Source organism: Sarcophilus harrisii, chromosome 1 (assembly GCF_902635505.1).
Source record: "Sarcophilus harrisii chromosome 1, mSarHar1.11, whole genome shotgun sequence".
Classification (NCBI taxonomy): domain Eukaryota; kingdom Metazoa; phylum Chordata; class Mammalia; order Dasyuromorphia; family Dasyuridae; genus Sarcophilus; species Sarcophilus harrisii.
This window is the reverse complement of record NC_045426.1, coordinates 61,004,917-61,019,015: the sequence shown is the minus strand read 5'-3', so window position 1 is coordinate 61,019,015 and position 14,099 is coordinate 61,004,917. Positions and strand designations below refer to the sequence as shown.

The 14,099-nt window shown below is 38.0% G+C and overlaps 1 protein-coding gene across 1 annotated transcript in view; it reads left to right on the top strand.

The window, feature by feature from the left end:
• NUP210 (nucleoporin 210) overlaps window positions 1–14,099 on the top strand; it is a 148,176-nt gene that overhangs the window by 118,810 nt on the left and 15,267 nt on the right. Inside the window, exons 27-32 of the mRNA XM_031956678.1 lie at window positions 621–752; window positions 1,553–1,711; window positions 4,191–4,282; window positions 6,859–7,033; window positions 11,678–11,853; window positions 13,837–14,057. Coding sequence (XP_031812538.1) covers window positions 621–752; window positions 1,553–1,711; window positions 4,191–4,282; window positions 6,859–7,033; window positions 11,678–11,853; window positions 13,837–14,057 — 955 coding nt within the window. The remainder of the gene's footprint in view (window positions 1–620; window positions 753–1,552; window positions 1,712–4,190; window positions 4,283–6,858; window positions 7,034–11,677; window positions 11,854–13,836; window positions 14,058–14,099) is intronic.

Below are 14,099 nucleotides of genomic sequence, written 5' to 3'. Positions count from 1 at the left end.
TTCCCTTCATACCTCCTTGGATCTCAGGCTAAAAATGAGAGCAGAAATAAATGAAGATATGGTTAACAAATCACATGGATTAGGTCCACAGGGCGTGCTCACTAGGGCGAGAGACAATGTCCAATGTGAGGCTGCCTTTTTTCCCCACAAAAGCCCTCAGTTCAGTTCAGCCAATAAGTATTGAGTATGAAAATTTCCCCACCCCTGTATTAGAGTCTGGGGGTGGGAAGGGGAAGTAAAAAAAAAAAAAATAAGAGCCGAAGTCATGGTCCCTGTCCTTAACAAGCACGTTTACTAGTTGCATACTAAGCAACAAAGCAATGGAGGACAATACAGGCCAGTTTATTATAGACAAAAGTACTGAATTTATGATTCCTTTGCTATAGGGAACAACAAATGAGAAAGCACCCTGGCTCAGTGCTTCTCTCACCGAGAGCAATCTCAGTAATCTGCCTAGCACAAAGCCATGCTATCTCAGAGATGACACTTGAACCCAGGACTTCTGGCTCCGAGGCCGCGTTCTGTCCCCTAGTTGGTGGTGCTATGCTGAAAATGGGAATACTGTGAACACATCTTCTTTTCTGTTGTATCTTCTCTCATTTCTTGCCCTCTCCCCTCAGATGCCAGTCTACGTCACAGGAATCACCAACAGCCAAAGCCCTTTCTCCTTTGGAAATGCCATACCAGGGCTGACTTTCCACTGGTCTGTCACCAAGAGAGACATCTTGGACATCAGGACACGACATAATGAGGTATTTGTCCATGTCTCACTAGAGTTTCCACATCAGGAGTAAATTACCCCAAAGGGGGCCTCGACTGTCACAGCCTTGGGCTGAGTCCCCCGTATAGTGGAAGAAACAGATAGATTAGGAGGCATCCTGCCTGTAAATCAGAGACAAAGGCAATAGCCTAGACAAGTGAATCAAAAACTGAGATTTCTATATTCTTATAAAAGATTATTAGATGTCTGGGATGGAGATCCTTGTCTCTATGTGGTTAAGCTCTCATAAACTGAATCTAGAATGCTATAATTAATATTAATTTGTTTTTAATTGTTCTTTAAGTTTTTCAAATCCCTTTATTCACAGAAAGCCTGTGAGACAGCTTGAAGAAACAATGTTTTCTATTGCTAGATGAGGAAAATGAGTTGAGAAGTTAGCTGACTTGGTTACATCACATAGTAAAGAAGAGTGAATCAAGATAGGAATGCTGGCTTCGTGATCCCAAATCTGTCGTTATTCTGTTATTTTAATCTGCCTCTTAAAGGTATCCCCCAAGATAAGGGGCAACATGTAGTAGAGAATGGACTTCTTGTTCTGTGTTTGCTTTGTTGGTGACTGCTATTTTTCATTACTTTGAAAATGCTGGGGGTGATTTAAGGGCTCTCTTGACCAGAAAGGAAGAAGAGAGACAGAAAGAAAAGACCAGACGAGCTCCCTGGCACTGGGCTGGTTGCATCTGGAAAGGCTTTGGAGCTCATGTTGAAGCTGCTCGTCTCCTCTCTGGGCAGAAGCCATATGGTTCTATATTTGAAAAAATGTTGATGTTCCAGGCTTCTCTCCGGCTCCCCCCCAACTATAACTTTGCGATGAGCGTTTATGGCCGAGTGAAGGGGAGAACTGGTTTGAAGGTTGTGGTCAAAGCCCTGGACCCCTCAGCAGGACAACTCTATGGCTTGGCAAGGGAGCTTTCGGATGAAATCCAAATCCAGGTAAATGTGAAGACACATGGAGGGGAGACGCAAGCACGAGAAATCAATCTAGGAGTGTCTGTGAGGCTGGGGAAAAGGAATCTGATCAGTGTCCTCACCTGTGGTCCTTTCCCAGAGATGACCCTGGTTTCTGCTCCAGGTGCAGATTTCCGAGAAGGATTCATTTTTATCTCCCACATATACTAAGACAATTTTAGTTAGAAATGGTTACCAGTTCCTCTATTTCCTGGGAATGAAGGTGATATAGAAATAGATATGTAAATAATGGTTTAAAAAAAAAGAAGTGGGATCTTATTGAGTCTTGCTTTAGAGACTAAAATAGGGACTAAAAATCAACCTCTGATCTATGCACCTGAGTCCTAACAAAAATCTGGCTCAATCTAATGTCAATCAACAGTGGACCCAGTGGTTTATGAAATACACGTCATCCAAAGGAATGAAGGGAAAATCACTGCACTTTGAAGTTAGAAATCCCACATTTCAGGTCTGGTTCTGCCACTTATGGCAAAGAATGAACAGGCATTTATTAAGCACTTACTATCTGCTGATTGTGGTCTTAGATATGAAAATACAAAGAGAGAAGTAAAATGGCCCATGCTTTGAAAAAGCTTACATTCTATCAGATGTTTCTTGTTAGAGCTTAGATAATGCATTTGCCTTTTCTGGTGTATGTCTCCTCATGTATAAAATGAGCAAACTGAGGCTGGAACTCAGACCTCCAGCCTTTGGGTCTAGTACTCTTCCTGTATTTGTATCCAGGAGCTTGTTGGTAAATTTTAACAACTTCTCATCAAGGGGGACAAGTTCACATGATTCATCTTTAAGTTTAATCTGCATTAATATTTCTCTATCACTTTCTTAAATCCAGGTAATCAACAAAAGACTAAATCAATCCCTGATTTGTAGCATTTGGTGCTTTAACAATCTTCTCTCAATAATTGGTATGAATAATTGGTTCACTATACATACCTGTCTTTATCCAATTCTACTCCAACTCTGTTCTTCCTGGTTTGTCTTCCTAAGACCCAGAGTTGGCACTAGGGCAGAGAGGGTGGGCCTCTGACTATAGTCCCTGAAAGCAGATGCCTTTGCTTATTCTGAGATGTCTTTGTGGTCTGTTGAAAAGAAGATGTGTTGATGAGGATCTTCAGAAAGGTGAAGCCTTGGAAAAGGAAGACAGTTCTGCAAATGCTTTGGGCAGACAGTACCTGAAGGAGACAGAAAGCCTTATATTTTCCCTCCCTCCATACCCAGGATGCTAATAGTGATAGTTCTTTATAACTAAAAAGCTGTTTTACATATATTACCTTATTTCATCTTCATAACCGTCCTGTCTGTCTAAGCAGCAGGAATAATTTTTAGAATGAGAATCAGAGAGTAGATTCTGACATGTCCAAGATTATATAGGTATATATAGATATATAGATATAAAACTATATATATACTATATATAATATAAATGATTACCAGAACTCAAGTTATAGAATCAGAGATTTAGAATCAAAAGGGACATTAGAAATTATCTAGATCTACTCCCTGTTTTACCCATGAAGAAACTGAGACCCAGAAGTTCTAAGCAGTTTGTCAAAAGGCAATAGATAGGAATTGGGAGCACGGGAAACTTCTAGTCCCAGATCTAGCTTCCTCATTATGTACCACATCTCAGTGGTGCTCTTTGTGAGGAAGATGAGGAAGCCACCAGGGGACCTGGTGATGTATGACCCCAGATAGTCCAGACTGTCTAAGTTAGAATGTAGCCAGGTGAAGCTGCTGACATGTAAGGGAAAACATTGGGTCTGTGTTTTTAAGATTTACGATTTGCTTGATTGAATTCATCTCATGGTGGCTTTCCAGGATCTTTGTAGATAATGTCAGAATGTGTCAAGATAGGGAGGGGAAGAGATAAGGCAATGAAGTGATGAAACAGGAAATCAGAGTCTGAGCAGCTGTCGGGAAGGATCAGGATTTTAACATGAAGAGAATAAAACTTAGACAGAAAAAAAAAAAAGATACACACAGGTCTTGGTGTTGGTTGCATCCCATTGGGAACGGCATGAGTATTCACTATGCCAGAGCTTTCTTGAGCCTCCCATTTGCACACATTTTTAAGTAAAGCTATATAGAATATTAGGTAGGTACCAAATGGGCATCCTCATCCGATTTCTTCTTGCTTAAAGGAAACTGTCCCACCTTCGTTTTAATATAAGAACAGATGGAAATGGCTTATTCAGTTGTTTTCATCATGTCTTCTGCCCATCTGAAAGTTTGGTTTACTGTTATAGAGAAGTTCAATAATGACTCAATTGTAAGTAGTTTGAAACAATTGCTGTAGCCTTCTGTTCTCTCATTTTTCTTAGTTCCCACTCCCATGAGGGAATCTAAGCAGATGTGTATGACTCAGATGTTACTGAAGGTAATAACTAACTAACTTTCTCTCTCCTTCCCTCCTTCCCTTTCCCTCCACTTCTCTTCCTCTCAGGTATTTGAAAAGCTTTTACTTCTTAATCCTGAAATAGAAGCTGAACAAATATTAATGTCGCCGAACTCATTTATAAAGCTTCAGACAAACAGGTAAATGCCTCAAATGGAATTCTTCACAAGGTCACAAATGTTGTATATGTGTGTCTGTATGGGTTTAATCTCCAACTTTCTCCAAAAAAAAGTGGAAAAACTTGAAACACTGTATTGAAATAATATATGGCTTTCTGTGACATTTCACTAAAAATTCACACACCCCATCTCATTTCTCTTCCTACTTCTTTACAACTTATCCTCTCTTTTCTTTTCTCCTTAGGCTATAGAAGAGCTCACCTTGTTGAAATTTGGTTTCACAAACACTTTACATACAGTGCCTTATGTGATTTTTATTAATAACTATTTGAGTCAAACAGGGCACTTACAATTGGCCCCATTTTAATGAAAACTTCCTCAAGAATCTTTTCCAAGGTCATACAGCTAGTAAGATAAAAAAGGGACTCAAACCTAGTCTTCTGACCCTCTGTCTGGGGTTCTTTGCAATGTATGGCACTCACTGCCTCTTCAAACAGATGGACATTAGAGGTGCTAGTCATTTTTCTTTATATAAAAGGGGGAAAACTTTCTATAGCACATTGCAGTATTGCAGCTTCTGTGTTTTCCAAGTAACTGACCCCAAGCTTACTGGCATTCATTTTTTATGTATTTGTTAAGGGAATAAATAACTTTTATATAATTTTCATTTTAATATAATGCTTTACAATTTGCAAAGCATTTTCCTCATAACAATTCTATGTTGTAGGAGGGCTTCGGAAAGGGATTGGATATGAAATTAGGTATAAAAGAACTATCAAGTTAGAAAATTCCCTCTTTTAATATAAGTTGGCAACCTTTCTCTGCAATTTGTATTCTTTGAGAGTTGCCCGGGCAATCAATAGGTCAACTGCTTTGGGCAGGGTCATATGAATAATATATGTCAAGCTGATTCTCTATATATGGTATCTTGCTGTCTCTCATGAAGTAGATATGTAGTGAAATTATTATTATTGTTTTTTCCGTTTTGTAGATGAATAAACTGAGCCAGGGAAAAACCTGGCTATTGATGACTTTTTTTCCTTTGTATTTACATCAGAGTCATTTCTGGATATAGCACTTCACCCCACCCTCTTTGAACCCCCCCCCCCCCCAATTAAGCAAAACTAATCTCAAAAGGAATAGTTTTGAAAGAGTAATATCTTGCCACCCCTTCTTTCCCCACATCTTTGAAGAGGAGGGAAATGCTTCATTCTCTTTTCTCTGGGACCAAGATTAATTCTATCAATTATGTAGAGTTTGACTTCCTTTTAGTGTTCTTTGTATTTGCATTATTATAATCATTGGATATATTGTTTTCATAATTCTGCTTCCTTCATATTGCATGAGTTCATATAAGTCTTTCCATGGTCTTCATGATTATATAGCACAATAACATTCTCTGCATCGACATATTACTGTTTGTTCAGCTCATCCAGCTGATTGACACCTGCTTTATTTCAAATATGGCTATTTAGAGGAATCTTAAGGATTGATGCATGTGTTCACTTACCTTGAAAAGTACACAATATTTTTGAAAGTCAAGAGCTATCAGTAATTTCATTCTACAAATGAGCATCAGACTGGCTTCTTCAGACAGGAAGAGAATAGGAAATAAGTTTAAAAGGAACAGGAAGTTTTTGCATAATAATAGCTAACAGAGCTGGCATTTATAGAGCACTTTAAAGTTTCCAAAGTACAATACAGATATTATCTAATTTAATCCTTGGAACAATCTTGGAAGATAGATGCTATTATTATTCCCTTTTACTCCAAAAGAAAATTGAGTCAGAAAGAGATGAAGTGACAAGATAAAGCAGTTGATAATTGGCTGAGTGTAGTTTTGAACTCGGATCTTTCTAACCCTGGGTTTAGCCTTCCATCCACTCTGCTATTGCCTGTTTGCTTCTAAGCAAAAGTACTTAGAGAAAGAATGCTTGTACCTATCCCTTCCCTACCCATCAACTCCCAATTTCCAGGGGTATAATCAGCATTGGGAAGGTTCAGTGCACCCCTAGTGGCAGATGTGGTAGCAGTAACAGACCTAGTTCTGGAGCCTTGGAAACATTGCCCATTTGGAATAGAGATGGAAGACATGAAAAGAACAGTTGCATCTAGCTATGGCTTTCTATAAGGATGTTAAATGCTTCAAAAGTGTTTTGAAGTATAAAAAACTTCAAGTATCTAATGGAAGTTTAACCCTCTGTGCCTTTTTTTTTTTTTTTTTTTTTTTTTTGGCTGATTAATACCCATTAGATACTTTTCACCAAATAACTTCTGAGAAAGTATGTTGTCCCTATGACCATTAGTTTTCCAAATTAAGTTTTCAATCAGTGAATGATGAGGCTGCTGTAGAGCTGACAGCAAGTGGGTCCTGATAACAGGGCTGAGGCGAGATAAGGCTTTTTACTTCCCCCTAAGCAGTCTAAGATCAGAATTTGTGAAGTAGATATGTAGATTGTATATATCAAAGCTCTTTGGATTCAGCCAGTTAGTGTCCCAACCACACAGAATTTCCCCTGATTTGACCCTATCAGCCTCTTCAGCTTCCTGTGCCCATAAATGCCTTTCTTAAGAGACTCTGTTTTTGCTTCTTTGAGGGATGGTGTTGCATCTTTGAGTTACCGCATTCTGGATGGACCAGAAAAGGCTCCTGTTGTGTACATTGATGAAAAAGGCTTCCTGGTGTCTGGGTCGCTGATTGGGACATCAACAATTGAAGTGATTTCACAAGAGCCATTTGGAGTCAACCAGACAATTATTGTAGCTGTGAAGGTGGGATAGGATAAATTTTTTCTTCTTCTCTCTGGAATAATAAAATCTCTAGGGTTTATGTATCTTTTCCCCTTGCAAGTATGAGAAATTTAACCTCTATATATACCAGATGGCTGCACATTTAAGGAAAAATCCATTTCATACTTGAATGGTAAAAAAAATCACATGAATAATAATATTTATTCACATTATATAGTATTTTATGATTTAGAAGCTCTTTCTTCACAATGCTGTATGAGAATAAGTAGTGAATTGATTTTTTTCCTCCAGATCATTCTTTCAACAGGCATTTTGGTTTCTGTGTTCAAAAGGTATGGTCAATTTTCTTGCATTGTGGTATGTTAGTTTTTTGACTTGTGTTTGTGTTCATCTGGGAGACAAACATATGATCCTTACATTGCATCCTATTTAAAGATCAGGGTCTTTTGTTTATGTGAAGATCAAATTGTCTTTTAACACTGATACTTTTTGTTTATCTTCTTCCAGATTACCCTTCACTTCAATGTACTTGCATTTTGTTTCTTTGGCAAAACTCGTTCCTATAGATTCAAAATTTTCTATTCTATCACTTATTTTTGCTGTGCAGGACAAAAATTTTGCTTTCGCAATTCTTATTTTTATTTTAAACCATTCAGGAACATCTTGCTGCAGTTTCATGCTCTATTCCTCTCCCCCCCCTCACCCTGATAGTATTTTATCTTTTCAAATACATGTAAAGATAATTTTCAACATTCATTTTTATAGGGCTTTGTGTTTCAAATTTTTCCCCTCACTTCCTTACCTCTTTCCTCCCCAAGACAGCAAGCAATCTGATGTAAATTAAACTTGTGAAATCCTTTTAATTACATTTCTACAATTGTCCTGTTGTATAAGAAAAATCAGACTAAAAGTGAAAAAATACAAGAAAACAAAAGCAAACAAACAAACAAAATAAAAATACTATGCTTCAATCCACATTCAGGCTTCATAGTTCTCTCTCTGAATGCAGATAGCATTTTCTATCCCTTGTCTATTTCCATGTTCTCTTAAGAATCAATAGGATCCCCTGCTTCATCAAGCATCAATACCATTTTCACTTGTTTCACTATATTTGTTTATAGATATCTGGACTCTTTTACCCGAACTGGAGGCCATGTTCTCATCTGCTATTAAATCTTCCCCTTTAGTTTATCTACTTATACACAAGGGATTTAATTGAGTTTTCTTCCACATAAAGTCTTTCTTAATTTCAGTCCTTTTTCCTCCTTAACTTCTATTTCTCACTCTGATTTCTTCACCTTTAATGGCAGTTTCTCTGGAGAATAGAGCTCAAAACTAGTGTAACTTTCTCCCATATATGATAATTCATATTTCACCAGCCTCGTTGTTTGTCCCAAATAACTTCTAAGGGACAGAACTGGCCCCAACTGGGTGCTGGATTCTTTACCTCAGGTTTAGTACAGTGCCATCACACACACCCTTTTCCTTTGGCGCAGAACAGAATACTACCATGCTGCTATTCTAGCCTGTGCATATTTTTGCTTTTTGCTTTTCTACCACTGGGAGGAAGCAGAGTAGAATTGAGTTCTGCTGCAAATCTATAGGTCAGTCCTTACAGTCCTACTACCTAAGTGTGGTAGATCTTGGAAGAGAAGATGCTGAGCAAGCTTTTTGGAATTACTCTTCTCTGCTGTTAGTTCATTGAATTGTTACCTCCTTAGCTTTCTTTATATAGTGGCCTAGACCATTGAGACAAAGATACTGTTTTATCCCTTGCACATAATTTCTACTTTGGAGAAATTTGAGACAATGGGAGGATCAGAGAAAATTTTTAATTCTCCCTCTGGTTGATCACATGAGAGTCTTAGTACACTGATAATTACTTCCATTTGAGAAAGGAAGACACTGAGAAAGAAACATATTGAAGAAACATTCATTCAGTCTCTAAACTGTCTTTCACATTAATAAGCAATAATCATCACAATACCTATGAAGAATTTTTCCTTCCATTATAAAGAAGAAGAAACGAAAGTCCAGACAGATTAAATAGCAGACCCACAATCACAAAGCAGGCAAGATTCATACCCAAACCCATCCTTTGATTCTCACTTTGTCACCTTTTTGCCAGGTTCTTCCTCTGTCCCTAATGAAATTACATCCCGTGTACTCAAGTTTGGTAGACAGTGACCCACAGGGAACAATTATCAAACTCCGGTGGGGTACACAGATGCCTTGTCTTAATTCTGCCAGCACTCCTTTTGTCCTAGTATCTCACAGAATTAAATGTTCCCTATCATCATTTGTCTCCCTGTGCCTGTTAAAATATCCATAGACTCCCTGAATCCACTGAGACAGGATTGCAGAGACCCTAGCAGTGACCTCAGAGGTCACAAAATGACTAGCAACCCAATTTGGCTGGAATAGAGTCTTCTTGAAAAGCAATACTATGGAAACAGGTGGGAAAGGCAATATGGACTCTGGCAATGGAAGGCCTTAAGATTAAATTTGATAAATTATTTTTGTGTTCTTGCTAATTGCAGTTTGCTGTGCTGGGTGTTACAAATGGTGTTCTGACAAACAAGACGCAGATAGAGAATAAGACAAGAACAGTATATAGTAGGTGTCAGAAGATATGGACAAACAAAGTACTTCAGAGGAGAGAGAATCAAGAGAGAAGACTGGGCTTCCAGGGCCTTGGATAGGAAACAGAGACTACACTCAGGAAATAGATTTTGATTCCAACTCTTCTATTTCCCAGCAACTTAACAGTGAGCAAATCACATCCTAAAATGAGAGTCCCAAGATATGAGTTTGAATCTTGCCTCCAACAGTTACTAGCTGTGAGTTACTAGATTACTAGTATGCATGACTAGTTATGGGTTTGAATATTGTCTACAACAGTAAGTAACTATGTGATTATGGACAAACTATCATCTCCTTAGGTCTCTTTTATCTTATCTGTAAAATGAAAGATCACGGGTTATACAATATTAACTTAGTTACTAGATACTAATATATATGACTAGTTCTGGGCTTGAATCTTGCTTTATAGTTACTAGCTGTGAGTTACTAGATTACTAGTAAATATGACTAGTTATGGGTTTGAATCTTGCCTCCACCAGTTACTATAAGAGTTCCTAGATTATTAGTATATATAATTAGTTATGGATTTGAATATTATTTACAGCAGTTAGTAACTATATAACTATGAGCAAACTATCATCTCACTAGGCCTCTTTTTTCTTGCCTGTAAACTGGAAAGATCGGGGGTTCTTAACTTTTTTTGTGTCATGGATTGCTTTATCTAACTGTAGAAGTATATGGAACCATTTCTCAAAACGATGTAATTTTTAAATGTGTAAAATATAATGCGATACAAAGAAAAACAATTACAGTAAAAATGAAGATGCAATTCCCATCCAGAGTCACAGATCCCTCTACCCAAAATCTCTGTGGAACCTCATTCTAAATGACCTCTAAGTTTCTTCTTTCTCTCACAATTGGAAATCTAGAAGGAAAATCTAGGCTAATGGAGGCCAGAGTAGAAAGGCACTTCAAAGCCCTGCCTCCACATGTCAGGAGAAAAAGTTGTCTTTCCTTATTTTTTATTAATTACTTTTCTAGAATTTTGTGCAGTGGGGAAAACACTCTCATTTTATTTTTGATAAGTCTTCTGTAATATTCTTAGTCTATTTCATTAATTAACAGATCCTTCTCTCAAGAGAGCTGACTTACAAGGGCCTATCTTCCCACCCACACCCAACCCCCATTTCTTTCCTCAGTCTTTCTCTGGGTCCAAACTATTTGAACATTCATTTGTCTTGAAAGGGCAGTATGTGCAGTTAAACTTTAATTATAGAGCTAAAATTAGCAGTCAATTTGCTAGTCTAGCCGATTCATTTTATAAAGAAGAAACCAGGTCTCCCCAAACCATAAGAACCTTGCTTAGGACTATTCAGTGAATTGGTGGAAAGCTCTTATATCCTGAGATCCTTCTTCAGATCTCATAGAATCAAGGACCCTTCCTTCTTCCTACTGTTAACCTTCTCTTCCTATATCAAAATACACAGATTAAAAAGTCCTGTGTATTAAAGAGTTCTAATTTCTTTCCATCAGAAACCATGCCTATTTAAAGATTGCCTGTAGAGCTCAGGAGTTGAAACCTTTCATAAAGCAGAGAATCTTTCTGAAATGTGAATGATTACCTCATTTTTAGCTGTTTAGTGTATCCTGATTTTTATCTTAAAAACTATATAAACTGGGCTCCATATTAGAGTTTGGCTAGGCTTTTGTGTTTGGAACCTGTAGGAGTCAGTAAACTTATTAAAATAATGTAGGGAGTGTAACAGGGTCTTTAATCTTTTCTTTTTGATTTGGCTTCAAGGATAAGATCAACTGCTATTTTATCAAAGGCAAATAATGGATACCATCCAAATACATTATCTCTGTAGCAGTCATAGGACCAACTTCTACTATATATAAAGAAATAATGTGAATATGAATAATATATCATTATGTAACATACATTTATGTAATATATTTTATTTCATATGAAGCAGAATGTGCTTCAATATAGGATTCCAGTTTGTCTTAAATGTGATCAGGGAAGGCCAAGTAAACAACTTTAAATATGCATTATTTTCCCTCCTGTACAATGCCCTTTAGGTGTCCCCTGTTTCATACCTGAGGATTTCAGTGAGCCCGGTTCTACATGCCCAGAATAAGGAGGTTTTGACAGCTCTACCTTTGGGGATGACCTTGACCTTCACTGTGCATTTTCATGACAATTCTGGGGAGATTTTCCATGCACATAACTCCGTCCTCAACTTTGCAACTAACAGGTAGCCAATGATCACCCAATTTTCACTTGCCAAACCAGAAGAGTAAGGGAGCTCTGTTTGGAAAGAGCCAAACACTTTTAAATTCCTAAAATTATGACTGTAGATGACATGGAGGATTCTTCACATGCTCCCTTTTGGTGTTAGGATGGAATATGAGGGAGGAAGAAATCAATGAATATCCTGAATGGAACTATGACACTACCTGGGCTGTGACCTTGGAATCCATCTCTGGATGAAGTAGTAATAATAGAAATAGTTGACATTGTTACAGGTAAATCCAGTCAGTCACTGAGCATTTATTAAGCACCCAGTTTTTGCCTAACACTGTGCTAAGCACTGGGTTACAAAGATAAAAGGCAGGTACAGTGCCCTCTATACTTTATCTCATTGGTCCATAAGAAACAAATGCTTGTAGAATAAGTGACTGAATCATCGTAATATTCCCATTTTTATATGCAGGTAAAGTGATTTGCCCTAGATCAGGAACTTGAATCTGGGACTTCTGACTCCCTTACATTATATCATTCATTCATATATTCAGCAAACATCATGATGATTATAGCTAATGTTTATATAGTGCTTTCTGTGTGCCAGATATTGTGCTAAGCACTTCTCAGTTATTTTCTCCTCCAATCCTCACAATAATCCTGGGAAGTAGGTGCTACTATTTTACCCTCCTTCTATAGATAGGAAACTGAGGCAAATGGAAGCTAAGCACCCAGGATCACACAGCTAATGTCTGAGGGCATATTTGAATTCAGAGTTTTTGACTCCAAGCCCAGCGCTCTGTGCACATTTGGCATTACCTAGAGATTCCATGGGACTGGTTATTAAACTGAGGCACAGTCTCTCTGCCCAGTCCCATCCCTGGCTTTCTGTCTACAAGCAAGACCTGGTATCTGCTAGCCAAGGAGATGGTGGGGAGATCCATGCTTCAGACCAGTGTTGGACTAAATGACGTTTGAGCTTTCTTCCAATTCGGCAGTTCTGTCCCTCTAGCATGATTAATGTGGTGAACACAGAAGGGAGAAAAAAAAGTAAACCCCAGTGATGAAGAGAAGAGGGCCCAAGCTGTGAACATCTGAAGAAACAGATTGCTCTCAGACATTATTCAGGGTTTCTAACTTGAGCTGCAGACAAACCCAAGAAAGCCAATATTATGTGTCAGCCTTGTTGTTGTGGAATTTATCATGAGATAGAAATAAGAGAGTATTTCTAGTGGAATTATCTCATTAGATAAATTCAAACTGCAAAACAAGGACTGGATTTCAGGTTTTAACTTGAGATGTTTTCTATACAGTCCTTTATTGTAACAAGAATGACAACAACAACAAAATGGTTTCTTAGATGTATATCTTATAGTTTTTTCAAAACATATAGTATAATAGACATTTAATTTAATATGTAGTATAATACTCATAATTCTCAGGGTCACTATAGAAGATTAGCCACATTGAGTTATCTAAAGCATTTTAGCCTTAATAACCAATTGGGCACCTAGGCCCCTTTAGATGCCATATTAATTAAGAGAATCCAGCCTTTTTTTTTCAAGCCCATTTCAAAGATGGTTAAGGCATAATAGAGAAGAAAAATTATTTGGCTGAGTTAACTATTACCATTAAGCTCCCTTTGATGCTATATTTGTTCAGAAAATCTAGCTCTTTTATCTATGAAATGGTTAAGTCAAGACCTATTAGAGAAAGCAAATTCTATACTTGAGACAAAACAATAATGAAAATAAACTTAGAACCCAGAGGTTCTGATTCCTCACTTGTACCCTTTTCCCTAGAGTCCACCATAGCTCAGTTAGAAACAGACCCACACACACTTTTTTAACTAAATAATCCAATTAACACTAATCTTACCCAACATAAGGGATCAGGCTGGAATCTCTCTTTCTTTGGATGGAGTCTCATATAATAGAGTTTCTTTTAGGTGTTCCCGCTGCTCTTGAAAACACATTTTTCTTTCTCCATTGCCCAGAGATGACTTTGTCCAGATTGGGAAGGGAGCTACCAATAACACCTGTGTCATCCGCACTGTGAACGTGGGCCTGACACTGCTTGCTGTGTGGGACATGGAGCACACTGGTCTCTCCGATTACGTTCCCCTGCCTGTTCAGCAGGTCATCTCTCCAGAACTAACTGGGACTGTGGTAGTAGGCGATGTCCTCTGTTTGAGTACCGTTCTGATAAACCCGGATGGTAAGCAATCCTCAACATCCCCACTTCTGACTGCCAAGTAGC